Source organism: Drosophila bipectinata, chromosome 2L, assembly GCF_030179905.1.
Source record: "Drosophila bipectinata strain 14024-0381.07 chromosome 2L, DbipHiC1v2, whole genome shotgun sequence".
In the NCBI taxonomy this organism is placed as follows: domain Eukaryota; kingdom Metazoa; phylum Arthropoda; class Insecta; order Diptera; family Drosophilidae; genus Drosophila; species Drosophila bipectinata.
This window is the reverse complement of record NC_091736.1, coordinates 1472703-1492075: the sequence shown is the minus strand read 5'-3', so window position 1 is coordinate 1492075 and position 19373 is coordinate 1472703. Positions and strand designations below refer to the sequence as shown.

The 19373-nt window shown below is 40.2% G+C and overlaps 5 protein-coding genes and 2 non-coding genes across 7 annotated transcripts; 5 read left to right on the top strand and 2 right to left on the bottom strand.

Annotated features, from left to right (window-relative positions):
- Positions 1-972: 972 nt before the first annotated feature.
- On the top strand, positions 973-2219 carry Jhbp13 (Juvenile hormone binding protein 13). The gene is made up of 4 exons (XM_017250276.3): positions 973-1177; positions 1234-1608; positions 1668-1814; positions 1987-2219. Exons 1-4 carry the CDS (start codon positions 1084-1086, stop codon positions 2136-2138), a joined length of 768 nt encoding a protein of 255 aa, XP_017105765.2. The 5' UTR covers positions 973-1083; the 3' UTR covers positions 2139-2219.
- Positions 2220-2554: 335 nt separating this feature from the next.
- On the bottom strand, positions 2555-2750 carry LOC122321804 (U2 spliceosomal RNA). Its single transcript, XR_006246309.1, has one exon. It is a non-coding gene; the product is annotated as a U2 spliceosomal RNA (small nuclear RNA).
- Positions 2751-3353: 603 nt separating this feature from the next.
- LOC122321805 (U5 spliceosomal RNA) lies at positions 3354-3469 on the top strand. The gene has a single exon (XR_006246310.1). It is a non-coding gene; the product is annotated as a U5 spliceosomal RNA (small nuclear RNA).
- Positions 3470-4701: 1232 nt separating this feature from the next.
- Positions 4702-9002, top strand: LOC108131094 (uncharacterized). The gene is made up of 4 exons (XM_017249824.3): positions 4702-5372; positions 7927-8340; positions 8400-8549; positions 8611-9002. The coding sequence occupies exons 1-4, from the start codon at positions 5141-5143 to the stop codon at positions 8760-8762; spliced, it is 948 nt and encodes a 315-aa protein (XP_017105313.2). The 5' UTR covers positions 4702-5140; the 3' UTR covers positions 8763-9002.
- Positions 9003-10574: 1572 nt separating this feature from the next.
- l(2)k05911 (lethal (2) k05911) lies at positions 10575-15554 on the top strand. The gene is made up of 5 exons (XM_017249832.3): positions 10575-11084; positions 13555-14671; positions 14733-14868; positions 14923-15219; positions 15307-15554. Exons 1-5 carry the CDS (start codon positions 10883-10885, stop codon positions 15460-15462), a joined length of 1908 nt encoding a protein of 635 aa, XP_017105321.2. The 5' UTR covers positions 10575-10882; the 3' UTR covers positions 15463-15554.
- Positions 15555-16923: 1369 nt separating this feature from the next.
- Naa20B (N(alpha)-acetyltransferase 20 B) lies at positions 16924-17666 on the top strand. Its single transcript, XM_017249916.3, has one exon. The coding sequence runs from the start codon at positions 16983-16985 to the stop codon at positions 17598-17600; it is 618 nt and encodes a 205-aa protein (XP_017105405.2). The 5' UTR covers positions 16924-16982; the 3' UTR covers positions 17601-17666.
- Positions 17667-18143: 477 nt separating this feature from the next.
- LOC108131174 (N-alpha-acetyltransferase 20) lies at positions 18144-18862 on the bottom strand. The gene has a single exon (XM_017249909.3). The coding sequence runs from the start codon at positions 18784-18786 to the stop codon at positions 18289-18291; it is 498 nt and encodes a 165-aa protein (XP_017105398.2). The 5' UTR covers positions 18787-18862; the 3' UTR covers positions 18144-18288.
- Positions 18863-19373: the final 511 nt, after the last annotated feature.

Here is a 19373-nt window from a genome sequence, read left to right as displayed (position 1 = left end):
TTATCAATATAAATTAATTTGCGTAGACGGAGATTCGAATATTGTTTACCAAAATGTATAAACTAGATAGAGAGCAACTTCTCAGTCGAAAGTACAAAACTATCTCTTGAAATTTTAACCTTGAAAGGACAGATAAGGTTTGTTGACGAGAGTGCGCTAAACTATTTGGAAAATGCAAATACATAAAATAAATAGTTTTGACGCGAAGCTCAGACCAAATATGAAAGAAACTGAAAAATGCAAATATTTCAAAGTACTTTGCGCTGAAACTGATAGGGTATGTATAGGGTTTGTAAATTTCGAGCTTTTAATATCTGTACCTTGAAGATACGTCAACAAAAAATGAAAAAAATCAATTTATAGAAACATCAATAAACTTTACAAGGCATAAAAAGCAATTTTATATAAGTTAATTGTGCCGGTAAATTTGCACTTACTGCCCCTTAGTGCTGCCCGTGTCTTTTATAATTGCACTTACTGTCCGTTGAATGAGCAAGTTATCGTAAAATGCATACACCCCAAGACCTAAACGTAATCAGCTCACTTTTGAATTGAACTCAATGAAAAGTTCAAGTCACATAATGTCAAAAATGAGTCACACTCTTTAAGCTTCGATGGACAGCCCTTCGATGTAGACAATTAATGAATTTGTAGCCAAAATAAACGGAAAAGGAAAACCGAAGAGCCCATGATTAGTATTTCAACAAGGTAATTATTAGAAGAATTTATTGCAAATCATGATTGTCATTCGCTGTTAAAGCTTCGATAAAGTTTTCCACTTAATAATACGACATTATAAATCAGAGAGACGAAGCCGGTTTTGTGATCAGTCAAAGTCTAACTGTTTGGCGCACAGCGATTTTCTGATTTACAAGTAAAATGTACCCACTAAGCTAAACGATCTCTCTAGTGTCGCATTTTCAATAGATGACTTGTGCTAATTTTGAGAATAAAATAGCTCGACTTGGAGTCGATTTGCTTCAGTTGTAGTTTAACGTTCTAGCTGCCAGTTGGATCAGCTATCGGGACCCAAAAGGATAGTGATATAGATAGTTTAAATAGTGATAAATAGTTAGCATCGGAATGCATTACACAATAGGAGTTTTGTGTCTGCTGATCAGTTTTCACTGCTGCCTCAGTGTCCCAGCATCTCCCAGGGATTATAAAGTTTTTGCAGGTTCGAAAAGTTTTTAAAATTATAAGAAATCCATAAATTATGTAATGCTTCTGTAGACCTGCCAACATGCTCCACGGAAGAGGATCAGCTGAGCGACTGTATTAAGCAGATTTTCAACACACTAAACCCACGTCTAAAGGACGGCAACACGGATCTGAAGATTCCGCCCTATGAGCCTCTCGTCCTGAATCGCACCAGCTTCCAATACTCCAGTGGCAATGTCAACGGTCGTATAACCATGAAGAATGCCAAAATATACGGATTTTCTGCAAACACGGCCAAAGAGGTCAACGCCAAGTACAAGGATGGGAAGGTCAAGCTGCGCTTTCTCACCTTTCTCCCAAAACTGAACATTGCCGGCCAGTATAAGGCGGACTTGCAGGTTAATCAGCTGCAAATAAAGCCCAAAGGCGACTTTAATGTGACTCTTAGTAAGTTATGATTTTTTTTTTTTGATAAAAATTTTTTATTATATTTTTTTTACTTTTAGCCAATGTGGAGGTCACTACTATCACTGATGGCGAGGTCTATGAGAAGGATGGACATCGCTTCTTCCGAATGAAGAATATTGACAGTAATCCAAAGATTGGGGACTTACACATCAAGGCCAATGGCATTTTCCAGGATCCAGAACTTGGTAAGTGGTTTTTATTAAAAAGATAGCATCGTAATGGAGGCGATCTCACAGTCTTTTATGATATTTCCCTATTATTTTACAAATATTTGATACATTTCTATCAGATATTTATACATTTATTTATTTTTTAGAAACAGAACAATAACCCTTATTTTTTATCTTATATTTCCAGACAAAATTGCACTTGACGTAGCCAATCAGTATTGGCGCGATATCTATGGCATAATGCTACCCGAGACCCGTCAGTATTGGCAACCCCTTTTATTGCGTATTTTCAACGAGGTTTTAGAACTGGTTCCCATCGACGCATTTCTCAAGGACTAACTCAATAGACGCTATATTTAATTTGTGATAATGGCTCTAACGTAAATAAATTATATTGCAATAATTGCAATTAAATGATAATCGGTGTAAACAATTCATAGAGTTCACTGTAGGTGCCAGCTGGCTGGCTTTCTAATGAAAGAATTTTTAAAAACTAGTTTTATTCGCACCGGTCATGCCCTACTAAAGCGTGAATTCATTCAGATATTTTGTTGCGAGCTGGATGACCTAATGAAAAATAACCTTAACAGGTTAAGTACACAGACGCGAGTGACCTTGAAAGGGAAACAACCGCCTAGTCGGAGAGCAGCCATAAAAGTGAAATTAGGCAACACCCTATTTACTTTTAACAGCTAGTTTAGGGTGAAGTAAGCTCGTGCTTGAACTTCAGTTTTAGTTTTGGTTTAAATGTATTATTCAGTTGGGCCGAAATCCCGGCGGTACTGCAATACCGGGCCAACCCGCGACAGAGGTGGAGCAAGCTCCTAGCACTCCGTCTAATTCCAAAAATCAGTTTAACATTTGTTGTCCTCCAATGGAGGAACTATCAGATGTTAAGCTGATAAGAACAGATACTACACTTTGATCTTAGCCATAAGGCCGAGAAGCGATAACTTGGCTAAGCAAACACTTGGGTCTCCTTGACCTTACCGTCAAAACCGATTGCGAATTCTAAGGGAGAAAGTGGCTAAATTTCACCGAGGCGAGAAAATGTTTAGCATACTTAAGGGCGTGTAGTTTGAGAGGGATAAGACCCGGTTAAAAGACCTCGTTCTTAGGGGACTTATAGAATTGTAGAATTATTTTCATAGGAATTTTAGGAAGTCTTGTGCACATTTCACTTCTATTATTTTGCATTTTCTGAAGTAGGGATAATTGGATAAATTTTCTTGCCTACTAAAATATGTATACGTATCTTTCTAATTTTATGAAATTCAAAATTCAATTCAAGAGTGTTTACTATCTCTACCTTCACATGCTGGTCTTGTTTTATTTTCAATCAAATTTTATTTCTTACTACCAGCCATTGACTCCGTATAACAAAATATTCAACCATCTTGACAGTCAGTAGATAACGTAAACAACCCTTATTAAAAGTGAGTCATTCGACCTCCCTACTTAGGGGTTACTGGACAGGATGCACCCTAACTATTATAATTCTCAACAAGTTTAAGCAACCATTGCCAGGAATAGTAACCTACTTAGTGTTTATAGTTACTCTGGTTTCTCTTCAGCTGTCGAATAAATCTTTCGCCTTTTACTAAAGATTTCCGTGGAGAGGAGCACTCTAATGAGTCTAAAATAATTTTTCGTAGGACCTAGCGGGATTTCTTGCAGGGTCCGATAAATAATACATTTTAAATTAGTATCATAAGTGATTACATCACAAATACGTTGTAAACCGAAGGAGTATTTTTACTTGGTCATAGTTGAACCTCAGTTGGCGCTAAGTATCTCATAAATCTGTTTATTATATTGCCGTCAATTTATTCTTATTGCTATGGACTGTGTGGTTCGTGGGCTGCATACAAAAAATTCATAGTAAGAAAACCGAACACGCGACTGTCGTCTGGCCACAAGACTCAACAGCCATACTAAGTGGTTAATTTTTAAAACCTAATTAGAGACTTTGATAGTTTTTATGCAAAACGCTTTTTCTAAAGATTTCCTGATATTCTTAATTGTTATACTTTGTTCTGTTTACGTAAAACTTGTAATTGACTTGTGAAATTGTGAAAGAAATCACGTACTTATGTGAGCAACCTTGGAGGGTGATGTGTACGATGTACACCCACAAAGTCACAGGTTCATGACTAAATACCTAGCATGCAATATGTATACTCATAAACAGACGCTTTACAGAAGATTTATAACTGACCCACATTTTACATGAACACCGCCACCACGTTGCAGGGCAAGACCACCACAATGACTGCCAAACTGGGAGGGCAAACGTGTCTCGCACCTTTTAGGCCCAAATCTGGGACTTTTTGCCTACAAACATTCCTATTTGTTTAATGCATTAGACAGATTTGTGGGCGCTGAACGATTGATTGATGTCTGGATTTTCTTGAGAGAGTTTCGTGAAGGAATGCACCTATCCGGCATTGCATTGTTAGTAAATAAAGATTAAGGTATATGATAGAAAAAAAGTATAGTTTATAAAAACAGTTCTCTCTTCATATTTTATTTTTATAAGTACTACTAAAAAGAAATAGTTATTCTAAAATAACCCTGATCATATTTTCTTTAAACTACGGTCTATAAATTTATTGATAGCTTTAAGTTATAGTTCTTAAGAACAATTTTCTATATTCCTATCCAATTTGGACTTGTCATTATGACTCTAAAACTATGGTCTTTATTGTTGTTCTTTCACAAGAGCTTTAAAAGCTTTCAACTTCGGCTCGAAAGCCTTCGAATCCACGAATTTCGGATGCTTTTGATAAGTTCATGTTGTTGTTGCAGGCTGTGTTTCAGCTTCGGATTCGGCTTGGAAAAACTTTTGAATAAAAACAAAAATTGGACAGCTTGGAAACTATAAATAAACGTGGTTTCCATGGAGCGCTCATTTCAAGATTTGCAACCAGCCCGCCGTCAACTCAAAAATTATTTTCTCTGGGTTTTTCGCACAAGTTTGGCAATTAGCTGTTTGAGTTAGAGTTTGTGACTTGGCCAGTGTGTGGTTTTTGTGTGTGCGAGTGCTAGTGTGCAGCAATTGCAGCAACAATTGCAGTTAACCGAGAAAACCAACAACAATAACAACTACTCGTGAAGAAATAAAAGTGAAGCCGGTTTGCAAAAAATTACGCAAAAAAAAACGAAAAAAAAAAAGAAGTAGGAAAAACGAAGACAACAAAATTACCGTCTGCACTGAATTCGTGTGTTGATTCAAGTCACACGAAAATAGTCAAATAAGCCACCAAAGAGAAAGAGTCCAGTAATCAATTAAAACGGGTTGATTGGCGGAAAACGAAGTGTTTGCCAGATTCAACAACAAAATGCAATTCCTTTGCATCTTTGCCTTTGCCGCCCTGGCACTCGGAAGTGGATCGGTGGCCAGTGGCGCCTCGCTGCCCACATCCGGCGAGCCGAGCGTGTTCAGCAGCGATCCCAGGCCCGGCTCCGGTCCGGCCGAGGAGTATGTGGAGGTCTCGCCGGCGGGCGACGGCAGCGTGGTGGTGGTCTCGCCCGCTGGGTCAATCGATTTTGGCGGTTTGCAGTACGATGCAGGTAAGCTGGCTTATGCAACTGCAACGAGAACTTGAAATTCAAACTAAAAAGTGCACTCGGCCCAAACACACACCCACCAAATAATGCACACAAAATTAGAGGCGAAACGAGTTTGTTGCTTAAGTCTTTTGTTTGCAAGGCGGCTGCTGCAAAATGAGATTGAAAATGCATTTTCTGCGGTTAGCCAGCGACCACCATTTGGCATTCAAAATGCCTCGATAAAATTATTAAAAAGTGAATGGGATCAAAAAATTAGTGTACAAAAAAAATTTGTAATTAAAAATATTAGTTAAGGCATGGCTCAATTTTGTGTCTAGAAGGATTGCATTAAAAACAAACATTATTTTATTAAAAGAACAGCTTTCTTGCTTTTAACATTTTTGTAACTATTCAGAAAGCAAAAAGAATTCCAAGAACTTTTAGAATTTTAAAAAGAATAAATCTATATAAATCTTGGTCGTTTCCTGTTTGACGCATGGATTTTTAATTAATGTTATAAGCTACAAAGAGCTACATTATGTTTTTTGTATTTTTTCCCCACTTCCTTCGACTCGTTGTTTTGAAAACAATTTCCATACATAGTTGAAATTCAGGACAGGCCCTGCTTGGGTTTTTTATGCAAATCTGTCACCCGGTTAGTCATCGTAAGCTTCTTAAAAATGTTCAAGTGTGTTGTGCATATACTTAACACCACTTTTTTTATAGGCTCTAACCTTCAGAAATAAGCAAAATTGGGAAAAATACTGAGAAACAGCAATCGTAAAAGAGCTTTACTTTTTATTATTTAATGAGATTTGTAAAGAGCCAAGTCCAAGCTGTTCAAAACGAAATGAAATTGCAATAGAAATTAGCAAGTGTGTTTGCAGCTAAAATCTTTTTATTTATTTGACTTTTAACACTTTTGAAGTGGCAAAAGAAATACTTATGTATATGTATGAATTACAAGCAGACCAGCAAGTCATCGTCAGTGCCACTTGAACTTGACATACTTATAGTTTTGAGTAAAAGTTATCAAGCTAGCCGGACAAGGGCTGTGCAAATAGAAATTGTGATGCAAGCCAGGGCAGGGTAATAAATGCAGAACAAACACCAAGAAATCGGGTCTAAAAAAAATCCCACTTAAAATATTGCCAATTACATTAATTTAATCGAGCACGAGGTGTGTGGTTGTGTGTGCGAGCTGGATCGGTGTCTTGTTTGCGCTCTTGCGAAAAAGAGTTCAGCGTAAACAAAAGCAACAACGCAGAGGCATAAATTCGAAACCGGCTGCCGACGACAGCTGCTGCGGCCGTAGATGCTGACAAAAAGCGAAAAGCTGAAAAACTGACCTACATCAATGCGTAAGCGGTACTGCGGCAGCTACCGCTGAGCCTGTGCCGCCGAACTGAGAGCTGCAATTGTTACTTGTCTCTAATTGCGAAAGGAAAACGCTTAAGCCAACAAACTATAGCGAGCAAAAATTTATTGACATTTGCCTGACAAACAAATGACTTAAGCAACGAACGTCACTTCGCATGACTAGCCACAACTTGAACCCGCCTGCATAGTTAAACCAAGTGTTTTTCCCTTCGTCTTTTACTTCGTTTTGGCAGGCACCTCTTAATTTTGACATTTTGAGTGTTGATTTGTTTTTAGGGTATAATGAGCAGTTTGGCTCACCTTTGACATTGAACTTGTCAGCCAGCTGAAAAGTAAAACGTGAAACATAGCAGTGAGATCTCGGACTAAAAAAAATGTAAGAGGGACTATTCAAGTGCGTAAGTCACTTGAAACAAACCTCAAAATATCTTATTCTTTAAATACCCAATTAAAAGTTAAATTAACATTTTAATATTATTTTTTTGATAATTGTGTGCAGGGGAACAATAAAATAATTACGTTTTCGCTTGTCATCAGCAGGAGAAGATCGTATAAACTGCCGTGACTAAATGCCACTCTGGCTAAAACATAAATTAGCTTCAGAGATGATCTTGAGAATTAGCCTCCATGGCTTCTAAGAATTAAAAGTACATTTGTGTAAAAAACGAATGTCATTTGAAGACTAAATGGTGTAATTAAAAAAGCTGAAACTTAAGTAAACGTAGGTGATTCTGAAAATACACTTAATAAAAGAATTAAATTGCAGCAGCTATTAAATACATGTTATCAGAGAACCGTTTTGGGTAGAAATTCTTAAAACGTATGACACTAATTTGTTGATAAAAAATCATATTTTATAACTATATCTATAACTATGTCTTTATCAAAAAAAAATGTTGTAAACCATCTACGCTTCCTCATACACCTGGAAAAACATAAAAGACCTTCGGTGGGTGTCACCCTGACACAAACCCCATTCGCATGCGACAGAAACCAAAAGCTGCGGCAGTGCACGTTAAACCGGGGGACACGTGAACTTTTTCATGCCTGGTTGGGTGGCACAAATACCAAAATATAATAATTATTACCTGAATCGAGCCGGGTGCTATGCTATGGCCCGGCGATCTTTACAACTTTGGGTTAGCCATGACTTAACCGCATTGTGAACTAATCTCCCCATTACTTTCGCTTTCAGTTACACCACCGACTAGCGACCAGTTCGGCTCGACTGCCGTAACACCCTGTAGTCTCAGTTCGACGGATCTGAATGAGTGCATTCGGGGTCTGATCCAGACATTCGCCCCCAAGCTGAGGTATCAGGGAGTGCCGGAGTACAACATGGGATCGATCGATCCGTACTTCTACAAGCGGGGTATCTTCCGGTACGCCAACGACGGCATTCAGGGCGGACTCCTGATCAAGAACATGGAGATCTACGGCATCAGCACGCTGCAGGTCAACAGTGTGGCGGCCAATTTCACCGAAAACGGGTTCGTGATCAAGCTGGGCGTGGAGTTGCCCCAACTGAAGGCTGGCGGACACTTCAAGGCGGACGTCAAGTTCGGTGGCCTGCGCCTGGTGCCCAAGGGTCCCTTCAACATTACCATCGGTGAGATTTTAGCTTTCGGAAGTGAGTCACAGACAACTTTATTGTATTACGTTCTCCAGACAACATCAAGGCCACCATTCTGACCGACGGACACATCGAGCAGTTGCCCAGTGGACAGCAGCGTCTCAGCTTACACCGCCTGAATGCCAATGTCAATATCGGCGATGCCAAGGTGGTGGCCAATGGCATCTTCTCTGACCGGAATCTGAGTAATAACAAATTCTCTTTCATGATTTTATTTTATTACATTTTATTTATTTCCCTAACTAGATGGCATGATCCTGAATCTGGTTAACGAGAATCTGCCGGAGATAACTCGAGTCGGTATTCCCGCCACCCGCGAACAATGGGCTCCCATTCTGATCGCCCACATCAACGAGTTCTTTGCTAAGGTTCCTATCGAGAAATTCCTGGTTCAATGATGCCCCACACAAACCTCTTCTCAAGGAATATTTAGCTATTAGTTAGTTTTAGTTTAATCATAACGATTACAAATTTATGTTAAACGCTGTTTCCAAATAACTGTTTATGCTCAAAGAGTTTTGGCGATCATTTGGAATGATTTTCTGCATGTACCAATTTGTATTTATTTATCACATCCATTCTAAAAGGAAAGTACAAGTTTTCTGAAAATTCTGAAAATAAATGCTCTGTTTGAAAAACTTTTTTTTTTCTTTTTAAGCTTAAACTTAAAGGTTTTATCCCAAAAAGTATGCTACAATTTAAATATTATTTGTTTGGTAAAAATGTAAAATACATGGAAATCTTACAAAACATAAACTTCGCCAGTATTGTAGATTAACTTTTTCACCAACTCGGGGATATTATCAGTTTATTTAATTATTAAAAAATTATAACTAAATCCGCTAGACTTTAATCTTGTAATCTAAAACTTAATCTTTTTCCTAAAAACGAATAAGAAACTTTTTAGACCAATAAGAAATGGAAAGAAAGCTTAGCTAATTTGACTAAAAATAGCCATTTCAATAGTTCATTGAACATTAAGTGGGAAGAGTTCCCAGGTTAGAACTTTCAAATGACTCTTGAACTCGTTGACTGCCAGCTTCAGGCTTGTTCCAAAGCCAATCCCATTGAAACGCTTTTTAAAACCCACAATATTCAACACTCCCGCTTGTCGATCAATCAAAGAGGTAAGAGTAATGCCCCAGAGCATCCAATTACATACAATTAGTTGGCAAAATATTGAAATACAATTATCCCGCCAATATCCAGGGCCCACCATGCATGGCAGTGACACTTAACTTTCCATCGATCAGTATGCGAATTCTTTGGAAACAATTGATTCAATTTTCGATAATTCTAACACCCAAGGTGCCGCCTAATCTCGGCGTTGATAATGCGATTATGGCGGATTTTAATTGGGTCCTGACTCAGACTCCTTGCCTCCAGTTCAATGATCGCCCAGCGTCGTAAATTTTGCATATTATTTAGTAAACACATTTACGTTAGCCCCTGCTAGTTCTGCGACTCATGCTGGTGCTGGGCAATGAAAACGAATTCAAACGAGTCTACTTCGAGAGTGGAAAGGAGAATGAAGTACCAAATGCAATGTGCACCAAGGAATTTAAATGGAAATTTAATCTAGTTATGCAGTGAACAAAATTAAGTAGAATGATTAAATCTACATAATGAGGTAAATCGGTTATTAATAAACTTTAATCGTGCTTTCATTTAATACAAAATTTAAGAATGGCAGACTCTTTTGTTTAAAACCAAAAATCTATAAGCTTATCAATACTTTATAACTTTTTATCAGAGTGCATATTAATGGCTATTCATCCAGAAGATGCGACCGCAGCTGGATTTTTTCTTTTATTACGAGTATGCAGTATGCAGTCGCACCACTTCCAGCCGGCATATGGGAGTAACCCGCTCCGCTTCAGTCTGGCCTGATGCGTGTTTTGGATCGGAGTTGCGGACTCGGGCTGCCCGATGGTGGGCAATCGAAACGGAGGCGTTACTAACCAGGAACTAGTTTATATGTGCCGGCTCTGGTTGTCATCATCCTACCGTTTGTCGTTGCGTGTGCATTAGAAGGCAATCCAATAACTTGGCCAAAAGTTGGCTAGCGGCAAAATCCAAACAAAAATCAGGGAAAAAAAACCTTTCGGCGGCGTCAGATATTCTGCCCGCGTCAACATTTCTGTCGGCGTCGCTGTTACTTTTTCTTCTGCTTTCTGGGCAGCGAAGCTGTTAACCAAACTCCAGAGCCGGCTGTCGTCTCAGAAGCAATCGGACCTCATAGCCCAGCAGACGGTCCTGTCCGTCTAACGCACGAGAATCGGGAATCCGAGAAACGAGAGTAGGAGCAAGTCCAAGACCGAGAACTTCGACGCAGTCGTGGTCAGGTGAATGCCATCGGGGCAACGTGCCTGGCATTCGAAGAGATATATATCGAGTCGCGTTTCGGTGGCGGATCGGTTTTCGTACATTGTATGGTAGGCCATTTATATATGGTTGCCCAGTTCAAAACGAAAACAAATTGAAAAAGATAACCGCAGTACCAACAAAAACAACCAAAATGTTTGCATTTTTGCGAGTTTTATTACTTTGTGTGCATTTGCTGCATTTTAAAATAATTACCGGAGTAGATCTTCCATCTGAGTCGGGGTGGATGGCAGGAGCTTCTGAGTGGCAAAGTGGTGAAATAAAAGCGGCGCCCGAGGCAGGATTGGTATTGGTTAATGCCACAGCAGAGGATACAATTAATCTGAAAGCTGATGGTGAGTATTTGCTACTAAAGATTTCTCGATAGGCTTGCAATCAAAAGACTTAGGGCACGAACTTTTTTCTTTGATTTTTTTTATTTTATTAGTTTATATTAAAAGTGTAGCTTGTATTCAAATAAAATTTTAAAAATATTGAAAATCCCAAAATTATATATTTTATTATTTAATACCATACTTTTTAAATTTAATTCAAATAATAGTATTAGAGAATGTAGAGAATATTCAATATACAAAATTAAATTAAAAGAGTACTTTGTTATTTTATTCCTTCTATTATAAATCTTTTATGGTAAAAATACGTCACTAATATAACTCGAAGTTCAACGACTTCGACAGAAGAATTTTCTGCTTAAATTGTAGAATTTATGCTGGGCACGCACCAGGCTTTACTTGTTTGACCTTCAGAAATCTATAAATCGTACATAAAGAGGGAAAATGCGAAATCAAGCCATCGAGTGGCTTAGGTTATTGAGTTTGGCTTTAAGTTACATTGGCCCTACTTTTTTCATGCTTTCTAGTACAAACAAGAGATCGCATGTAGGCGTGAACTTTTGGATCAACTTCAGAGCTTGTCGCCTGTCAGTGTTCCCATCGGGCAATCTATTCTCTCTTATTTATCGCCAACAATTAGACAATTAGACAGCACTTTTGATGTAGGGGCGTGATCTGGGATGGTGTTGTGTGTCTTTTCTGGGGCGACGACATAAGCCTATTAATTTGGCATGCTTCGGGGATTGGTCAATAAACATATAGCCTATATAAGACAATAAGCTGACACCTTCGCAACGATTGAGCAGGCAATATTCATTAAAAATTAATTTTTATTTGCATTTTGGCCACTTTGCTTAACGATGAGCGGGCACCAATCAAGATATACATCGTTTATATGGCTCTTGGTCGCATAAAATTTAAGAGGTGCCATAAAGTAGACCTCCAGATCGGCTCCGCTGAGGAGGTGTCCTGTGCTGGAATTCAGGTTTACGTTGCAGTAACCACCTACCTTACCTGTAACTGTCGGCGAGACCTTGAACTTGTAACTTGCCCCTGCTTTTTGTAAAACGTTTTGAGTAACTTTAGCATCAAGTGCTTACTCTGAGAAAGATAATATTGTTATGACTTTAAGCCAAATTCTGAGAAACAGGAGCAGCAATTCATCAGCGAAAATTATTTCCATTGCCTTTTGCCTGACAGCCTGTCATAACAATTTAAAAAGAATCAAATGCAAAATAATGAAACGTCCCACAAGCCATTAAATTAATACATTTTTTGGGGCATGTGAGTAATATTTTTGGGAGCTTTCTTTAGGACATACGCACTCATGAATATCGACATTCCCAATTGGTTGAGTCACAAGTGGACTAACCATTTTCCTTAGGGTGTAGGGCTCGTAAGATCCATTTGAGGGTAGCCGAGGGAAGCACTTGACAAAAACAATATATGCATGTTCATTAAAAATTCGTAGCACACCTTGAACGTATTCTTCATTACGAGTTGTGTCAGAAAGCCAGAAACCACGTGCAAAATGAGACTTCCCCTCCGCTGGCTCCCACTCGAAATCAACTTTATGCTCGATTTAGTATCAATAAAGTTTACACCTCATCAGTGTGGCATTATGGGCTTATGCTGTCCAGAAGCTCGTTTAAATTAATCGCTACAAAGCGAACAGCTCGTTAAGAACAACAGTCGAAGATAAACTGCCAAACTGCTTTATTTAGGCAAATTTAATGCATCAGTCGGTATATATTTGGGCCAAGTCCCATGGAAGCATGTGTAATAAATTAAAAATATGGCAAATTTATGCTAAATAGCAACAACAACCAGAATACAGAGTCGACGGTCCAAACAAAGGCCTAGACCAATTTAAAGAAGCTGACAAATATATGACAATTGACAGTAGAAAGTTGCCGCCTTGGGGGGCAAGCATCTTTCGCTCCGCCTCGGCCTGGCCTGGCCTGTAAAATGGCACAGCAATTGTCATTCAGTATGGAAAGAGCTTAAGTTTATTGTCAATATTCTGGCTTACAGCAATAACAAAAACCAAAAATGTCAAAATATTGAGTAATCACTCTCGGCTGGCTGAGAAGCGTGGACCCTCAACTGGAAACGTGAACGAATGTTGTGTAAATATTGATTTGGTCTTTCTCCATATAAATCTTCTTTTTGGTGGTGCGTTATTTAGGTGCTTTGTCAATACCGCAACAGATTGGCTAAAAAATGGGTTTCTAAGGTACCTCAATTTTTGGCTAGGCAATTGTGTATGTAGCTCAAATCTTCCCAGAGGTCAACGAACTCTGATCTTAAGAGCCCTCAAAGGTGTTAAGCGGCACTTAAAAGTTTAAGCTCCAATGCGGCATCTGTTTTCCCAAGTTTTGAAATATAATTATCTTCGAGAGGTTACTTTTTCTTGAAACAATTAAAGATCCTATGAATTTAATAAATAACAATGACTTTATCCCCTTCACAGCCTCCGCTTCAACTTTGAATCGCAAAGCTCGGCAATACCTCTTTGATCCTAATCTTCTCCTGCTGCAAGGTGGCCTAACCGGTGGGTGGGAGGGATCCAGATGCCTCACTGCCCGGGGTCAACCAGGAGTATGTGTCCGCATCGATTCCTGCCGCCAATACTACAGGGTGGCACGTCAATTGACCTTCATCACACTTCGCCAGTGGCCTCAGAACTCAGGGCTGGGTCTGAACGGAAATCTATGCAACTTCTTCGACCAACTGGGAAGGATCAATAACGGAATATGTTGCACCGACATAGATGCCAATACTTTTGGAGTGTTTCCAATACCCGGAGCAACTCCAACAACAACCACGACGACAGAGAAACCTTTGAGTGGTGAAGACGAGGTGGCTGTGAGTGTGGACGCGCCGGAGGAAGAGCCAGCGAACGAGGAAGCTCCACAACCAGAAGATCCTATCGATAACCCGAATAGCGTCGAGGATACTCCTGATTTCCAGGATGTGAATACGCTGCCCGAGACTGATAACCAGCCGGTAGAACCAGGACAGGATGAGAAGCAGGACCCAGAGCAGGAGCAGGAGGAGGTACAGCCACCGGTGGCAGCCCAGCCTGGCACTACCATATATCCCTACCAATGGCCATTTGGCACCTTTGCTGGCGGCGTGGCCCAGTGGCCGCCTCCGCTGCCCACGCATCCGCCCACAACTGGTGGCTGGCCACCACCATTACCCACCCATCCCCCCAACCACCATTACCCCACGCACCCAACCACCGCCGGAGTACCAAGCACAAAGCGCACCACCCCTCGACCACCTGCCCCCCGACCAACCACAACCAGGCGTCCAACCTATCCCAGTTACCCCACAACCACCGCACCCCCAACCACGACCACCACAAGGCGGCCTTCCAGTGGAACAAGCGCTGAAGGACTACCGCTGCAGTGCGGCAACAAGAATCCCGTTTCCCCGGACCAGGAGAGGATCGTGGGCGGCATCAACGCAAGTCCACACGAGTTCCCTTGGATCGCGGTGCTCTTCAAGTCCGGAAAGCAGTTCTGTGGTGGCAGTCTCATAACCAACAGTCACATCCTCACGGCCGCTCATTGTGTGGCACGGTAAGGGTATCGTGGAAAATTAGCCTACTTGTTTTTATTATGTTCTATCTTGTTCTATCAGCATGACCTCGTGGGATGTGGCAGCCTTGACGGCGCACCTGGGCGACTACAATATCCGGACAGACTTTGAAGTGCAGCACGTTTCCCGGAGGATTAAGAGACTGGTTCGCCACAAAGGATTCGAATTTAGCACTTTGGTGAGGTTTATTTAAAAACTCTTTATTTTTTTAAATACTTATCCCCCTTTGCAGCACAACGACATCGCCATACTGACTTTAAGTGAGCCAGTGTCCTTCACCCGCGAAATCCAACCGATTTGCCTGCCAACCTCGCCGTCGCAACAATCGCGGTCCTACAGCGGACAGGTGGCCACTGTGGCCGGATGGGGCAGTCTGCGGGAGAACGGACCTCAACCGTCGATCCTCCAAAAGGTGGACATACCCATCTGGGCAAACGCGGAGTGTGCCAGGAAATACGGAAGAGCGGCGCCCGGCGGTATAATCGAGTCAATGATCTGCGCCGGGCAAGCGGCCAAGGACTCGTGTAGTGTAAGTAACTAAACACGCTAACTAACCAGGCTTTAAAAAAGGTCTTGTTTTAATTAAAAAATTATCACTTTATAATTTTATTACCAGGGCGACTCTGGTGGTCCTATGATCATCAACGATGGTGGCCGATACACACAGGTGGGCATTGTGTCCTGGGGAATTGGCTGCGGAAAGGGTCAATATCCTGGCGTCTATACTCGTGTCACATCGCTGCTGCCCTGGATCTACAAGAATATCAAATAAATATAGTTTTTCGATTAGACTAAGACGTGATATCCAGCAATATAAGAGCGAACAATGTAATAAAATGGCAAAACCTTTATCGAATTTCAAAACACGCCTGGAAGTATGCACTTGATTTTTAAAGAAAAAATCTGTTAAATTTTTGTTATAGTTTTGGGGGCTGTCACTTTAAAAAATAAAGACGGCTGTCCCTTGTGATAGTGATGGCTTTATCTTTCCCAATTCTCATCCGATTCTCAAGCGGAGTACCTTAAACGATTTCTGAACTGATTCTCCACCATTCTGCATCAAAATCCTGAGACAAAATATTTTTTAGATTTTTTGTCCATTTTTCGTGAGGGATCCCTTGAAAATGGTGTTTTCCCCTGTATGGCCCACAGTGATTGCTATATCTTCCCCAATTCTCATCCGATTCTCAAGCGGAGTACCTTAAACGATTTCTGGACTGATTCTCCACCATTCTGCATCAAAATCCTGAGACAAAATATTTTTTAGATGTTTTGTCCATTTTTCGTGAGGGATCCCTTGAAAATGGTGTTTTCCCCTGTATGGCCCACAGTGATTGCTATATCTTCCCCAATTCTCATCCGATTCTCAAGCGGAGTACCTTAAACGATTTCTGGACTGATTCTCCACCATTCTGCATCAAAATCCTGAGACAAAATATTTTTTAGATTTTTTGTCCATTTTTCGTGAGGGATCCCTTGAAAATGGTGTTTTCCCCTGTATGGCCCACAGTGATTGCTATATCTTCCCCAATTCTCATCCGATTCTCAAGCGGAGTACCTTAAACGATTTCTGGACTGATTCTTCACCATTCTGCATCAAAATCCTGAGACAAAATATTTTTTAGATTTTTTGTCCATTTTTCGTGAGGGATCCCTTGAAAATGGTGTTTTCCCCTGTATGGCCCACAGTGATTGCTATATCTTCCCCAATTCTCATCCGATTCTCAAGCGGAGTACCTTAAACGATTTCTGGACTGATTCTTCACCATTCTGCATCAAAATCCTGAGACAAAATATTTTTTAGATTTTTTGTCCATTTTTCGTGAGGGATCCCTTGAAAATGGGGTTTTCCCCTGTATGGCCCACAGTGATTGCTATATCTTCCCCAATTCTCATTCGATTCTCAAGCGGAGTACCTTAAACGATTTCTGGACTGATTCTTCACCATTCTGCATCAAAATCCTGAGACAAAATATTTTTTAGATTTTTTGTCCATTTTTCGTGAGGGATCCCTTGAAAATGGTGTTTTCCCCTGTATGGCCCACAGTAATTGCTATATCTTCCCCAATTCTCATCCGATTCTCAAGCGGAGTACCTTAAACGATTTCTGGACTGATTCTTCACCATTCTGCATCAAAATCCTCACTGCGTGACACACTTTTGACCAAAATTATAATACTAAGGGAATAAATATCGTTTATTTAAATTGTTTCTTAGACTTGATCAAAGTTGGCCCTTCCTTTGACTTCGCAGACCAACTTCTCGAACTGTTTCTCAAATCAATCGTATGTAATGACCACCGTTCGTGAATTCGTCCTGGACGATCTGTTCAAGTTCAACCACATAGCCTTCGATCCGTTGGTGGAGGTGTATTCTCTGCCCTTTTTGTTCCCGAAAATAATCGAGCACCCCGAGCTGGCCCTTTCGGTAGTGGCTCCAGATAATCGGCTCATGGGCTTCGTCCTGGGCTGCCGCATTGTGGATACCGAAGAGACTATTGGCGATGGAAAGGATCTGGGCTCGAGTCACGGCCACGTTTCCTCATTAGCAGTATCAAACGATTATCGTCGCCTGGGTCTGGCCACCCTACTTTTGGAGAATCTACGGGACAAGATGAACCACAGGAACGACTTGTTCATGGATCTCTTTGTGAGGGCGAAGAATGAGCATGCCATCCGATTGTACGAGTCCTTGGGATATGTCAAGTACCGCTGGCTGCCCCAATTCTATGCCGATGATCATGGTTACGATATGAAATTGCCGCTTTCTAAAGATGTCGAGCGAAAGTCCTTGGAAGGAATTACTATAAACAAGCTCTATAGCTTTGGCGATATGCTACTCTATCTGATTATGATGTACCTAATCGGAATAAGAGATCTGGTTTTTGGTGACATTTTTAAGGAGAATTAGATAAATGTTTGTTAAGTCAGCCCTTGCTTATTATGTTTTACCAATAAACCTTCAATAAGACCAGAAGACATTAATTTATTCCGCAAATGCCACAAAAGAAAATCCCATTAAAAGTTCATTGCACTCGAATGGGGAAAATCAAACTAAAAGTTTGAAACAAATCGCTCAAAAGTAAAACAAAAAACTAAAAAATATACATGTGTCAGAAAGCATATGGAAACAAGATTTGTTTATATGACAACATTGAACCAGAATTTTCAGATTTTCGCCGTTTCGAGTTGCGCAAAATGGCAAATGGCAAAATTTTGAGAATCATTGCGCGTGTTTCAGACCAGACTACACTTTTATAGATATATATATTGTACGGATATGTATAATATATATTGTACGAGTATTCCAATTTGTTTGCGTTAAAAAATGTTGCTAATAGAAAGGCCAACAACAAAAGCCTTGACCATCTCGAAACGGCAATTTGCAATTGAATTTTGTTTGGCAACGATACTATGAACACAAATGCGTTTGTTCGAAAGTATCTGCACGGGTTTTTTTTATCTGTATCCATCCGCTATAGTTTTCCCTTGTGCGTCAACGGAAATTCGACTGTCGTTAAAAAAATCACCTCAATTGGTTTTCTTTAATTAGCTGTACAATCCAAAAATGATCATGATCAAGAACCAACTGAAATTTATTATCCTACAGCTTGAACCTCCAGAGGCCGGGGAAAGTACTTTCTCATTTCGTAGGCATCTTCCGGGTTGGGCTGGTCCGGATAATAGTCCTTAGCAGTTCCGCGAAGGGCATATCCCAGCGAACAATACAGCTTGTAGGCAGCTTTATTGCTGATTCTCATATAGAGGTCGACGTAGTTAGCTCCTTTGAAATCCAGGATCTTGTCGAAGTAGTCCATCAATGTGGTGGCCACTCCGATACGTCTATATGCCGGGGAGACAGTCAATGAAGCAACGTGGCCATACATTATCTTATTTTTTGGCAGGTGGTAGACCCCAAAGATATAGCCCATTCGACTGCCTTCCGGACCGGGGGCAATGGCTATCTGACTTAGTTCTGGGAACTCCAGGAGATGCTTCGCGAAGAAGGTCAAGCTGTACATTTCGGTTAGAGAGTCAAATGCCAGGGAGTTGATTTTAAAGAGATCATCGAAACACATTTCCCTAAGACTTGTCATTTAATTTTTATTTTTTAATAATTTTTAAAATTGTATCTACCAAATAGAATTTTATATATTAATGACACTTTTCTCTGGGTTGTGGTACCTTATTAAATCATATCCCTTAGGTTCTATCTTCGAGTACAGAAAATATTTCCAGATCTTATATTTGCTTATAGCTGTTTTGTTTTTTGTTCCAATATCATTGTTTTCAATGGAATATATATTGGTTTGGTATAAAAACAGCATCATATGCTCAACACAAGAATCAAAAATCATTATTCGCCGTTCTAATGAGGTTAATGTTCGAGGCAATCGTTGACTCAGCGCCCTGTGCGCTTTTCAAAGTTCTATTTATACAATTTAATGGCGCATTTGCACAAAAATAAATAAAAGTACAAGCCGATATGTGTCTTATCTATATATAAGTGTTTGCATATATATGTGTAATCATTTGGATCACCAATTATATCGGGAAAGAGCCATAAATCTATTTATAATCAAAATCATCAGCCCATGAAGTTAAGCATAAGCTCCTTTTCCGCGACGACAGGTGGTCCAGTCAAGTCGAAAAAAAAATTGAGGAAACCAAAATAGAGATAATT